Source organism: Falco rusticolus, chromosome 9 (assembly GCF_015220075.1).
Source record: "Falco rusticolus isolate bFalRus1 chromosome 9, bFalRus1.pri, whole genome shotgun sequence".
In the NCBI taxonomy this organism is placed as follows: domain Eukaryota; kingdom Metazoa; phylum Chordata; class Aves; order Falconiformes; family Falconidae; genus Falco; species Falco rusticolus.
The window spans coordinates 51,668,763-51,683,150 of NC_051195.1; the positions used below are offsets into that span (position 1 = coordinate 51,668,763).

The window sequence follows — 14,388 nt, forward strand, 5'->3', positions numbered from 1 at the left end:
CAGGGGGGTCGGAGCGGCAGAAGCACATGTGTTTGCTTCGGCAAGAGAAGCTGTGGGGGTGCTGGCCATATGCAGGACAAATGCGGGTGAGAGACAAGAAAGACACCACCTAAGCATGCAGCATTTTTCCTGCTGGCTGAAAGCATTCCCCTTCCTCTCTGCTAATCCAGTGACCAACATCACTGCCTGCAGTAAGTATCTTACACGTCTGCGTCAAAGTAAGGTGAGCATTTGCTGTTAAACAAGTCAAAATCCATGCTGAGAGCATGCAGTAGGAGATTCCCATTTCCTAGACGTTATTCAGGTAAGCCTTGGCCCTGCCCGCGGCACAGCACCACCGCTCCTCGTCCCACAGCCTGCTGACACGCAACCGGGGACCTGTCCTCAGGGAAGGGGGACAGCAAAGGGTTAAGCTACAAATTGGGCTGTGCCATTCGACTTGAAAGAATTCCAAAAATCAAATGAAACAGTCTACATGTGAATTTATGCAGAGCCATCTTAACATTGCAACCACTCTATGCTCCAGAATGACAAGATAAATTGTAATGGCTCCTTCGGAGACATTACAATGTATTTTGTCAAAGACCCCTGTGTTAATGTCTCTATACTATGGATTATCATAATGTATCATGTCAAATCCTCATGCTGCAGTACTTCAAAGATACACTGAGATATGTCAAACTTTTTGGTGCACTTAAAAGCATCTTGAGACATTGTGGCATGGTGGTGCCTGAAAGCAAAGCAGGAGGATGGCAATGCCACTGCTGCCCTGTTGTCGAGGGCGAACTGGGACCCTCTTCCACTGACGGATCCCAGTGAAATGCCCATTAAGCCCTGGCAGCAGCTCCCAGGCATGCGGCCAGCCCTGTCCCCGCAGCGTGCAGGGACACCGGCACACTGTGCCGGGATATGAGCCGCAGCAGAGCGGAACTGTGCGGTTATGCCTGGGCACCCCCCTGCCCCTGCCCGCAGGGGAGTCGGGGGTCAGTGCTGGCGGGGGGTGGCAGAGGAACCCCGAGCCCCGCACACCCCCGAGGCTGCCTCCTCGCGGTGGGTGCCTGGACTCCTGCCTCGGTGCAATGGGCAGTGCTCTGTGTAGCGGCATTGTACGTACAGCGTTGCATGTGAAGAAGGGCTAGCGCCAACAAACTGAACCGGTAGCAGCAAGAAATTCCGAAATAACACAAAGAACAGCAACATATTAACCTCGTACCCGCAACTCCTGTGTTCTTAAAAGACTGCACAAGATCCAGACTCACAGGATGCTCTACAGGTTCTGCTGCCTTTGTGTGCCCAGCCTCCCCACCCGGCCTCCAGCCTCCCCAGCCTCCCCACCCACACTGATTACCGGCAAAGGGGGAACGCTAATTATCCACTTCACCGGCTAGTACCAAACTGAGTCTTCTCAGATTTCACACCGCCAAAAAAAAGTATTGGAAAGAAAAATTAGCAGCCTGCCAGACCACATCCAGGGGAAAAAACTGTCACTGTAACCAAAATCGTGAGCACCGTGTCAGCATCTAAACTGCAGGAGCATCACCCGCCACAGCGGAGCAGCCAAACAGCAGGACTTTGCTCTGGATGCCTTTCAGATCCTCCGCGTATCTGTAACCTCTGCCGACTTTGTTTTATGAAGCTTTGTGAATGGATTCAGGTTTACAGAATTTCTACAGTTGCTGCTCTTGGGAGAGCAGCCAGGAACTCCACCATCAAAACAGATCATCTGTCTAAAGATGGCAAGACATGCAGACCCCTGAGGGTGCATTGGATAATAGCAGTAATATCAGTAACAACAGAGAGAAATGCCCTGCAGGGAAAAACCTGACTGCAGAACTTGGCATATTGCTCTTACCCCGCAGCTCTGTGAGGATGTCTGCGAGACTGCCAGCGTTCGGCAGCGAGGGAAGAGCCATCTCCACCAGCTGATTGGGGGAAAAATCATAAAAATGTTTTCCACATGCAAGCAGCTGTGAATAAACCTGTCAAATATTTACAGGCCTGTCAGGGTATTTGTAATGGAGATCACAGTGTGGCTTTTGAATGTAAAAGCTTCTGCTCGGGAAGACAATCAAGTAAAGTAGATGCTCCAGGTCTATTATTTAGCCCAAGAGCCGACCCAGCAATATGGATCCGCTGGCATAGAGATTGCGTGGTCCTGGTAGGGACAGAATCCTCCTCCAGAAACAAACTCCTTCACACAACGACATGGAGACTCAGTTTGCAATGACCTCTGCATTTTTACCTTATAGTCTACCTAATTAAGACTCATGTTGTGAAAGAAAAGGTGAAAAAAGTTGGAGTCAGGTGTGGGATGAACAAGGCACAAGACAAGAACCTGCATGAAGTGCAATACGCAGCTACAGGGGAGGCGCGCCCAGGGCAGGGGTTTAACTGTTGGAGAAGCTGGGCAGGAAAATCCATGAGTGGAGCAGGAAAAGAATGGCTGAGGGGAAGCCTGTGCTTCCCCCCACGCCAGGGACTGAGAAATGCGTGGCACGGCTGCGCAGGACTCTTGCTTGCCCTGCACCGTGGCATGGCCACGGCTCTGCAAGCCTTGCCCCCGCCTGGGCAGCATGTGTGCGGGGCAGAGCAGGGCTGGTGCTCGGGCCGGCGGGGACGGGGCAGCCGGTGCCTCTGCCCGCGCAGCCGGTGCCGCCTCTGCCCGCAGCGGGCCAGCTCCCCCCCTGCCACAGCCCCGGGCCAGCCCCGGATAACTGGGGAACAGCCTCCCACCACCTTCCAGGAGCTCCGCTCGTTACAGTTGCTTGGACTCGACCGGAGCTCCAGGCCCCCTGGCAGGGCAGTGCCCGGCCGCGCTGGGGGCCGCGCTGGGGGCTGGGGGCCACGCTGGGGTCTGTGCACACTGCGCAGGTGGCCCCATGCTGCTGAACGCTGAACCCCAAGGCCAGGGAGGTGACAGTGAAGCGCGGGTCGGTCAGTGGGAGCATGGGGAGCCTGTGCTCACGGAATCTCCCAGACAGAACCACAGATGCTGTGCAGCTGACCACGATCTCGTGGAAATGTTTTTAAATCCCTAAAACCGGTCACCATGGGAGAACACACGGTGCTGGATGGAGGGAGACCCCATACCAAAGGCAGGCATTCCGTTCAGCTACATCGCTTTTTTCTTTATTTCTCCGGTCTCCTCCGTCCTTACCAGTGGAGGGACACCCCAGCCAGCCTGACCGCTCTCCATTGCCGCTCAGATTGCTTGTGCGGCAAAACCATACAGAACATTAAACCACAGCCTCCTCCTTTGAAAAAAACCCAAACGGAGTGGTGTTTTCTGCCCATAGACGCTGAATAAAAAGCAAACCTGGTGTCAAGGGCTCCACACTTCTACTCTTTAAGCTGGCCGCTGTGGTGACGCACTATGGTGTGTTAGAAGTCACAGTCACGGCACTAGTTTGCAGTCTCTGGGTTTGATGGTCACCCAGAAAACTGACACATTTCCCAGGCTGGAAATGACAGTTTAAGACCTTTACTCTGTTGCTGGGGCTTTTTGCTTTGTTTTCTTTAGCTTGTTTGAAAACCAGGTTCAGTACAGAGATAGCACTTTTGTTCAAGTGCTTGAACTACTGTGCAATACAGAGCTGTATAGTAACTCAATCCAATCTCCTCATAGAAAATCCTAATTTTCAAATGAGACAAACGGTAATGAAACGACAGGCACTGGAAGCACGAGTCTGAAAATAAGTTAGAAGTGAAAAGAAGGAGCCTTACCCAAAAGGGACCCCTGCAAGCACTAGAGGATGTATAAAAATGACACATTAGTAATATCAGAATATTGAAATGCCGTATGTAGACTATTCAAGAGCAAGTGAACCTGTATTTCCTCGATAAAACAACAAAATATAAAGTTAACTGCATTGCAAAAATGTCCCTTATTACTTTAATGTGCTAGTATATTGCTTAATGAAAGTTCTTAATTGTAATACAATTAATTACATACACAGAGTCCCCAATTACATTTTCCAATAAGACATTGGCTTTGGTACAGGTCTAAAGGCACTAAACCAATTTTAATATATTAGCACCAATTTCCCTTGAATACTAATTACTATCTAATGATAAAATGAGAAAGAGGAACTTTCCAGAAGTAAGACGGTAAGAATAAAACTAAATTAGCCATGAACAGTTTGCTACTATACATAAAAGCATTTCACGTTACAAAGTGCAAGCTTTTAGTTTAAAGATAAATCTTAGTGCAAGTTAAAAAGTTTGCCATACTGGAAACAGTTTATTCGTTTGAATGCTATTAGTAAGCACTGGATAGATAGGGGATTTCTCTGTGCATATTTCTTAATAATGGAAAGTTTTCTGTTTCATTTAATACCCTGAAATATAAACTTTCTATTTGCCCGAAGGAAACTGGCAGCTATTTTACTAGCAGATGTTTGGCATCATACATATATATTTATTTATAAATGAATATGAGACTATGAAGAGCACATTTACAAATAATAGCTGTTATAACAGAGTTTTCCCTGACTGACATATCTAAGCTAAAAGTATTTCAAAATAAAAACAAAATGCACAAAATGAATATTTCATTTTGATGTTAGGGTTTTCAAGCTATTATTTTATTAATAGTGCAAAACTGTCAATATTTCTATTCTAATGCCATGCCGAAAGATAGCTCCTTAAGCACTACAAAATCCAATTTCTTATTCCATACTGGGGGAACCAGGCTCTGTACAATGCATGAATTATGGCTGATCTTACATACTGCGTTGTCCTTGAACTATGTGGGCAGAGAGTTAACTGCACGGGTGTTCCACATACATCCCCGAGCAGGGACAATGGAAGATTGCTTTAAATTCACCCACATTTTGGGGGAAAAACTATAATCAGAAGATTTCTCCTGCATTCCTTACTTGAGTTTGATATCAGCTCGGAGAACACTCAGGACCAGCACAGCAGCAGAGACAGAATTCACGTTGGCGTCTACTATTTTGCGGATTGCTGCCAGCCTTGAACAAACTAAACCAGTGACTTGCTTTTGAACTCCACAGAGTCAAAGGGTCTGGATTGCCTTTGCTCCTCCATGTTCTAGGTGCTGGCTGATAAACCCAACACCCATGAATGAGACAAAAAGCCACCACCTACCGATGGGATGCTGGGGCAGCAGGGCAGGAGCACGGGGGCTTGGGGCAGCCCTCAGGGTCCTGCCCAGGGCGCTCCCCATCCCGGGGGCATCTTCATCCCAGCCAGGGCCCCCAACCACGAGCACCACCGATGTGCTTAAGGAGGGCCAGGAGAGCTCACAAATTAGGGTACTTCTGACTCACAGCCCCAGAGGTCTATCCTACAGCCTTCCATTCTGCCCAGGAGCTGCTTTGGCATCCCCTCGCCTAGGAGGGAAGTGGAGCAGTTGCTGCACAAGGACTTCAGGGAAAGGGAAAAGTGTTCCCTCAACGTTACTGACTGACATTTCTTTTGAGACAAGGCCTCCGTGGCTCTCCTGCAGCATTCGCTACTCATGCGGAACAGAATACCTCCTGCTAAAGCACTTACAAACTTATGACATTTACTATTAAAGTAATGGTGCAACCTGAACCTAGTCACTCATGAGAACTAAGAGCATCAGCAGATACAGCTATGAGCCACAGCATGGATTCCTCTGCAGATGATAAAAATACGTTAAAAATGCAGTATATACAATATACCTTTAATTCTAGAGCCTGGATTAAAAAAAATGTTACTTCTAATCAAAACGTGCAAAACTTCTGAAAGCATGAATCTTTTCATAGATTAAAAATTGATGCAAAAATAATAGGATGGATGCAGACATCGGGGAATTCTGGCTTGTGGAAGAGTGCAACTTGATTAGCGAGGTTAAAATTGCTCCATTTCCTCATGCACAGCAGCCCTGCCACCTTCTGCTGCATCCTCTCCTATGGTTTCTTAGAAGCATTTTATGAAGAAATTAACCAGGAGCATCATTTTGGAAGCAAGTCCCACTCTGCGGAGAACGGCAGCCAAAACTGTGAGTGCTTAATCTCAGCTCCAGCGCTGACGTACCACCAGTGAGCTTGTGGCAGCTGCTATTCCTTAAATGGGAGCAGAGCCTACTACTCGCCACTGGAATTAGGAGGTACTTTGGGGATGCTCTGCTCTCATTCTGGGATAAAGTATGAAATGCTATGGACAAAAAGCATAAATGGAAAGGTCTAATCTTTGTAAAGAAAGAAAAAACTTTACTACTGAAACAGGCTCTTACTACGATTGTTTGCAGCAAACACACTGAGCATGGCCTTGGCTGACAGCTTGAATGCTGCTGGCTTCCTCATTAGTACAATCAACATTTTTACATCTGAATTAAAATAGAATGAAAAAATGCCCCAAAACTGAGAGCATGACTGTTGGGAAGAATGAAGGATCGACCAAAATGCTACAGAGGACAAACACAAATCAATGTCAAATGTTTGGTTGTTTTTTTAAAGTTTCATATAATTTCTTGTAAAGAAATTTATCAGGAAATAATATCAGGACCTTAAAAAAATTAACAGAATAGAAATATTTGAGCATAGCTGGAGAGAAGATTATTTGTCTAGACCTTTAAAAATCATCAGACTGCTCTAGTTACACCTGCATGGCTAATTTCTTTAGATGCTATTAGAAAAAAATCAGTGCCTCTAACAGCCGTATTGACGTGGCAAAACCTGCAGACCAACCACTTTATTCACTAAGCACTGCCTGCAACAGAAAAAGTTTTGTATTTCCAGTGTTTTTCAGGGTTGGTCACAACTTTACACAGCAGAGTTTAACAGAAAAAGATTAATCATGAAGCGATAAACAGGATGCAGACTATTTACTAGAAGGTATGAAATCCATCATTTCCCTCTGGAATAGTGTTTTGGCACAACTGAGAAGTGTCTCAGGAAAGAGAGTCTCGTCAAAACTTACTTGCCCAGACAGTACAGCTTGTGTTCCAAAATACATAACTTATGTGAGTTTAAGCAATTTACAAGAGCAAAAGTGAAAAGGGGAAACATACTGTTCTCCCGGACAAGGCAGAATTCCAAAGTGCTCTGGCTCTCCAAGGTACAGTCTAAATCTACTGGGACATTAGGTTCACTCTGCTTCTCCAGCCGATACTGAGGACCTGAAACATAAAGTAACTTGTAAAATCATCTGTTTTCTAACAAAGTGATGGCTTATCACGTTCAACTAACATGAGATTACTTGTAGCCTGGTAGTAAGGCAGGTAGATGTTTATGTTTCAAAGCTCTCTGCTGAAGGGAAGGGCCCTGTCATCAAACGGTGGAGGATGCGTGCAAGGAAACATATTCCAGTCCCCTTTGGCTGCCCAGCACCGCTACCTGGCCGACTCCTGCCCAACACTTCTGTGTTACTCCTGCACCAGGTGAGCCTGGGTTACACACCCTGCCCGTGCCGCAAGACTGGGCTCTTGCCAGCTGTGAGAAATACCTGCTCAGGCCCTGGTGTGCACCATGTCGGATTGTCGGGGCACCCTCCCTGATGCGGAAAAGCACAGCAGGATCGCTCCCCTTTGCCCTGCCCTCCCGGTGGCCCTACAGACCGAAGGCCGGCTGCTGTGCGCCGGGGAGCCCTGTGCCGTGCTGCTGGGGTTGCAGCACACCATGGCCCACGGCTGGGAGCTGGGGGGGCTGCCTCCACCGGCGGGGAAGGCCAAGGGGAGCCCAGCTGTGGGGGGAGGCTGCCGTGGCCATGGCCGTGTCTGCACAGAGCACCGAGGAGCAGCTGGGGAGGAAACCGGCCCTTCTTCTATGAACTGCAGTTTATCCTGAAAACCAGCTCTGTGACACCCAGTCTGGCTATTTCTCCCTCTGCCACGATGTGTTTCTCCAAAGCAAGCGCTCCCGAAGTGCAGGGCAGGGACGTTGTCACCACAGCCGCCGCTGCCCAGCCGGGCAGAGGGTGGCAGTGCCTGGCAGCGCCACGGCTGCGAGGAGCCGAAAGGGCCACCCAGAGATGGGTTTGCTTTTTGCAGAGATCTGTACACTGTTAACACCCAGCCGCTTCGAATGTGCCTGTACAGATGCTGTTGCTTCAAATGAATTATTTTCACGTATGTTGCATTTAACTGTAGATCCTCAAGATGCAGGTGCCAACCACCTTCTTCCCAAACCATCTCACCAAAGGAAAGATGATACTACTTAAAAAACTGTTTTCCAACCACAGAAAATGTATTAAAAAGCATTTTCTATAAAAATAAGGCCACTTTTTTAAAAAAAATATTGTTGAATGGATTCTTAAGCTATATGCCCTAGCTGGGATAAAAAAAGGAACGCAATCCCAGGGGAAGCCCTGCCAGTCAGGCACAGGCCAGCAGGACAGGACCCGATGGGATGGCTCAGGGAAGCCAACCTCTGCATGGGACCCCGGGCAGGAGAAAAGCCACTTCCAAGGGCAGGAGCTGGCGGAGGCAGCTCCATCCCTGCGGCAGCCCCAGGCAGGGTGGGTCTCCATCCTGCTCCCACCCGGGAAGTGCACACCAAGTTCTCAGCTGTGTCATTTCTGTAAAAATGGGTAAAATAACTCTAAACGGGTACCTGAAAAAAATTAAGTGATGCAAAGAACCTTCGGCCAGGTCTTACTTTAACAAAAAACCCTAGAACTGAAATAACGAAATCTATTCCCTCTTTATCAGTACTTAAAATATTTCTGAATGTTTCCTGACTTTGAATTATGACAGTATATGATGAAATATTTAAAACATATAAAAAAATTAAGTATTTTAGCCTCAGATGGCATGCCTAAGAAATGGAATTTGTTAGCCAATTAATTTTAAATTTACTACAGCAGAATTTCAATTACGGCTTCTCATTTTGTCTCCCCAGAAGCCACGTGAAGTGCTCACCGCCCGACCCAAGTGTGTTCTGCTCCTGCAGCGGAACATTATTTCTCCGTAGAACGGAGCTCCCTTATTCCAGGTGACTCTCCGGGCCCACGTGGGCCGGGCCAGCCGCAGCCCGCAGGGGAATGCACAGCCGCTCCCCACGCCCGTGCAACCAGCACCGGATGCGTGGTGGTCAGGGCATCTGCAGAACAAACTGCGCTCGGGAACTGGCTGGGATGTCTCACAGAAAGGGAAGCAGAGACAGCCGCCGCTTCTCCTCTCCCAGCTACTGGAAATGTGACCAAAAATGTAGAATAAATTAAATAAACAGAGGCCTGGCTTGTTAGGCAGAAGCAAATTATACTGAATTGAAACAAGTATCAAAATGGTACATCAATTGGTATTTTAAAACTGGTGTAGGCTTAAAAACCGTATCAGTGCCAGCAAAACCTGCCTGCTCTGCCTGTCTGTAAGAGCCACTTTCCAGGCTCCCAGCCTACACCCGGATGCTGAACAGTACCAGCAGCGACACAGCAGCAGAACTGCTGGTCCCCATCTGCATCTCTGTGTTCTTGGTACCTGGTACCACATCCCAAACTCCCAGCGCTTCTACCACAGACACAGCCTCTTGCCCCCACCAGTGCCCCAGCCCACCGACCACAGCACCAGCACCGGGACCTGCCAGCGCCTGCCGCTGCATCCCAGCTCCCCACAAGAACAGCATCACCCTCTCTCAGAAACAATCACCACGACGCTGAGCAAGCTTCCTGCCATTCTGTGCAGTGATGTCGGTGATATCTCCCTCACCAGCACCATGCCAACATCAAAGCCTGATTTTTATCTGGAGCAACTTGAGTATTCCACGATCAGGTAAATTGTGTTGTCCAGTTTGTGTCAAGACCGTATTAACTGCCTGCTAATAAAGCATCGAAATGGAGCTACGGATCGGAAACCAAGGCAACCTGCCATATGAATAACTCCTTTAAACCAGAAAAAACTAAGACATTCATTAAAAAAGTGTAAATGGATTTTTAGAGAGTATCTATTCTTAAATAAAACATTTTAAATATCTGTACACATTTACATGACCTCTACTTCACAACAGATGAAAAATGTTAGGCTGATTCTGTGGAGGAGTTTTACTACCAGACTTCTCTCACAAGTTCAGATGATGTCATTGGAGTAGAAATATTAGGGAATTTAATGGTCCCCTAACAGAACATTGCTCTGGGAATTTCAGCAAAATTTCAAGTGGTAATACTAAAGCTGGATTTTATGGCTTTCTGTAATCTGATGCAAACGCTCCATGTAGTTGTAAAACAAACCTTTAAATTCCTGGCACAGATGGCCCTGGCCCATGACCCCAGCAGAGCTCTGGCGGCAGGACCGCAGCTCGTCCGCGGCATCGGCTGGGGCGGCAGCCCAGGTGTGCACCCCACACTGCTTGCTGCGGCACGGCGGGGAGCAAACCGCATGTATGACGTTCCACCACCCAGCTGGCAGCACCTATGTTAAAATGGAAGTTACCAGGGCAAAATGGGTCAACAGTTGGACCTGATGACCTCAAAGGTCTTTTCCAACCTAAATGATTCTACGATTCTATGAAAACAGCCAGAAGACAAAGCTAATGAATACGAATCCTCTTCTAGTTCTGTCATTTTGTCACAAATACTTGGAGTGAGAGAAGTCGGTGCTACAGCGAGCAGGGCTGGAGGAACGAGCGCTTGTGTGGCTGGGGAGGAAGGGGAACCAAGGCAGCGGGCAGAAACCAGAAACGAAGGAGTGCAAGAGAAGGGGCTATACCTTCAAGCAAACTTTTTTATTCAAAACCCAGCAGGAATTTGTTTGGGGCTGCAGAGCCCCTGGAGAGCCGGGCCCCTTCTCCACCAGCTCTGGTGACCTGACGCATCCAGTCTTCTCCATTCTTGGGCCACACAAGTAGTGAAGCATCCTGCATGCCGGAGTGAGGGCTTAAACCACATACTGCAAACGATACCAGTAACAGCAATTCTTCTCTTCCAGACTTAGTTTGAGTGCACTGACAGACCGGGAGCTGTGGAGGAACGGGGCTAACTTCGACAGCCGGAGCTGCTCCATCCCAGGGCCACGCTCAGCATCCCTGGAGCCAGGTGCTGGCACACCTCACCTCCGGGCCTCAGTCTCCGTTACACACGTCCCTTCCATTAAACCCCCCATCTAGTCATCCACACCATGGCTTCTGCCTACAGGTACCCACTGTGCTTCCGTTATTTCAAGACACCTCTTTGGTAAGAGGAAGGATTACCAGGAATTTTACACGGAAACACCCCCAGTACTACACCCACAGCTTCCTACTGCACAATTCAAAGATGCCCCAGGAAGAATCCCACCTGGTAATCAAATTAAGCATCTCTTACAAAAGGCAATGGCCATCCGCATAACAACAAACCAATTCTGTTGCCATTTAAGCTGCAAAGCCTTCAGAATGGGGTTTTGAAAGCATGACCCATCAGTTCTAATTTTTAAAACTTATCCTTTCAGTCAAGACTAGAAAAAGGTCCATTCCAACTTTTATCTTCCCTACAAAGTGCTGTTATCTTGAGCTGATGTCAGGAGCTCTCTCTCTCTTTCTGCTGACAAGCAGAGACGAGAGAGATAAGATTGGGAACGAATCTCACTTCTCTGAGTAAATAAATAATCAATACTCATCTAAATGTAAATGAGAAAGTATCCCCCTCTGATAACAGGGCTCTTATCAAACAGCCAATTTTCTACAGACATTTGGCCTCAACCAAATCACCATCATTCAGCCCCAGCCTAATGGCTAAAAATCGTAACTAAATTGAACCGATCACCAGAGATCAACTAAGTTCAGCCATGGCTACTACAGGTTCAAATGTTTGGAATGCAATTTTTCCCCCATTAACTTTCAATAGCAATGAAGAATACCACGGTCAGAGGTTGAATCTGCACAATAAACAAACACTAACACTTAAAAAGAGAACGCAGCTTTAAACAAAACCACAAACAAAACCCATGTTCATCTCCAAACTAGTTAACAGGATAAAATAAGGATTATTGAAAGACTTACCTCAATATTTAATGTTTACAGCACTGTCAAACCTAACCTAAAAAGACCAGCATAAACAAAAAAACCCAAATGGTTTAAAACTGAACCCATGTTTTACTGTTAGTCTCTGCAACAAAACACATCGCTACATCCTCTTTGTCCCTTATCTTTACGTCCCTCTCAAGAGCTCCTATAATTCTCACAAAAGCCCCAGTTCCAGCTCTGCTGTCAGCTGTTTCTGCTCCCTTTATGGTCCATGTATTTGTTCAGAACACTTTTGAGTTTCTGATTTCCATAACATTGACCTCCCGAATTTATTGCACTGTGCGAGAAAAATAATTCCTTTCCGTTTCAAAAAGCCATTGTCAACCCACTGCTTTTGGGGCACACATCTCCCGTCTTCGGAACAGCTGTGATACCCTGCCCCCCTGCAACGTACCACCTCTACCACATGCACTTCACAGCCTTCTCTTGTCCTCAGCCATGTCTTGCCCAAACCAGAAAAGATCTTATCTCCTTAGCATCTACTCCTCGCTTCACACATCTGATCCATTTTCACACTCATCCATTTCTGTACCTTTTTACTTTTATATTATACTGTTTGAGATAAAATATAACAATTAAGATGTGGACTCATGATGATTTATGGACTAGCATAGTAACGCTTTCTGTTTTGTTCTCTACTCCTTTCCTAATTTCTGGTGTTCAATTTATCTTTCTGACTGCTTCTAACCACTGAGCTGAAGTGTTCAGAGAACTACTCATGACGACTCTGGGACACTTTTCTTGACTGATGGAAGGTAATTAGAGCCCATCATTGTATACACATAGTTACGGCTGCTTTTTACTATGTATATTATTTTGCACTCATTGACACTGAATTCCCTCTCTCATTTTATTGTCCTGTCACTCAGCGTTGTGAGATACCTCTGCAGTGCTTCACAGACAGCTTTTATTTGCACTATTCTTACTTCTTTTGTATCAACAACACATTTCGTAACATCAGCATTCACATCACTTTCCATGCCCCACATTAATGGAACAATGCAGGTTCTACCAGTTCCACTGGAACTCCACCAGTAACCTAGTTACTAATAACAGAGGGCCATTATTCTTATTCTTTGTTTCCTGTCTTTTAATCAATTATTAATCCATGCGAGGATCTTCCTTCTCATCCTGTGACAGCTTAATTGCTTTATGAGTCTTTGTCAAATCTTTTTTGGAAATCTAAGCATGCTATGTAAAACACATCATCCTCATTCAGATGGTCTCCGGCTTCCTCAAAGACCGCTTACCTGTTTCTGAGGCACAACCTGCTCTACAAAAGCCATGACAATTTTCTTCCTCTGTATAGTGCATTTGTCCGCATGTCATCTACTAATTCTGCTCTTTGCTACCACTGCATTTGACAGTTTTGCAGTTTGCCTGGTAAGGAAGGCAAGGTGTACTGATGTCTCCTTAACTCCTTTAACAAACACTTGCCACCACCCACGCCTGAAAGAGCAGCAGATACAAGCAACGTTACACGTTGTATTTAACAATGCAGCACCTTCATAATTGACCCCTACCAAACCTCCTGGTGCCTACTGTCGGCTCACAGCGGTTTGTTGCTGTTTGTGGATTAGTTTCAAAACCTGCTCTCCTGACACAGCTCCTCTACTGAAACACTCCGGCACAAGAACATCTTCAGCCTCCAAACGCGAGACCTGCCGAGGCTTGGGGCAGAGCGGGGCACGTGCCCCGTGGTATCTCAGCTGAACTGCAAAACTCGTCTGGTTTGACAACAGGCAGAGACCTGCCCCCGGCAAGCTGGCAAACACTACGCCAGGAGCTATGGACGTCCACGGAGGTGCGGGACGCAATATTGTAGCTCGTCACCTAAACAGCCGCAGAAGTTCACAGGGCGCTGCAGGAGGATGGCCACGTCTGTGCACGGCCAGCGCCTGCCCCACCAGCCCATGCGCGGGGACACAGGAGATGCGCCATGCCAACGTGTGCTCCACTGGGAGCATGCTGCCAGCTGCGGGGGGCTCCAGGCTCCTGCCGGCATGGCTGTAATTCCAAAATAACACATGTAAAACCAGAAACTTGAAGACGGTCAGGCAGCCGTCACTTAATAGTCTAGGCAGCAGATGCCAGGCAGACAGTAAATAAGCAAAAGCGAATATGAGCTATGTTCCAGGCTCTGTCCATGTACAGAAGACAGGAAAGTAGTCAAAAGAAAATACTTGATAAACATTTAATGCTGATGTCTGTGGTACTTTCCTATTTCAAGTTTCTCCTTTCACAAGGATACATGATTTATTACTTCACTGCTCCAACCCTAGGTTTTCAAAGTGTGATTTCTTTTGAGCTTAAACTATATTTATATTTATTTTTTTGTTATCACTTTTTTATTATTGCCATAGAAAATATTTGCTGGAAATATGTTGCAGCTATTACAAGGTCATAAAAAAGAGGAGGTTTATGTATTTCTATCATTTCAAATAGTCTGTCAGAAAGTATCAGTCGC

General features: G+C 46.8%; 1 protein-coding gene across 2 annotated transcripts in view; it reads right to left on the reverse strand.

Moving 5' to 3' along the window:
* The window catches only part of MAPKAP1 (MAPK associated protein 1), a 107,373-nt gene that overhangs the window by 21,553 nt on the left and 71,432 nt on the right, over positions 1-14,388 (reverse strand). Inside the window, exon 8 of one of the 2 annotated variants that reach the window (XM_037399340.1) lies at positions 7,001-7,108. The exons of the other annotated variant lie outside the window; for it this stretch is intronic. Within the exon in view, the coding sequence (XP_037255237.1) occupies positions 7,001-7,108 (108 nt within the window). The remainder of the gene's footprint in view (positions 1-7,000; positions 7,109-14,388) is intronic. 2 annotated transcript variants of the gene reach the window in all.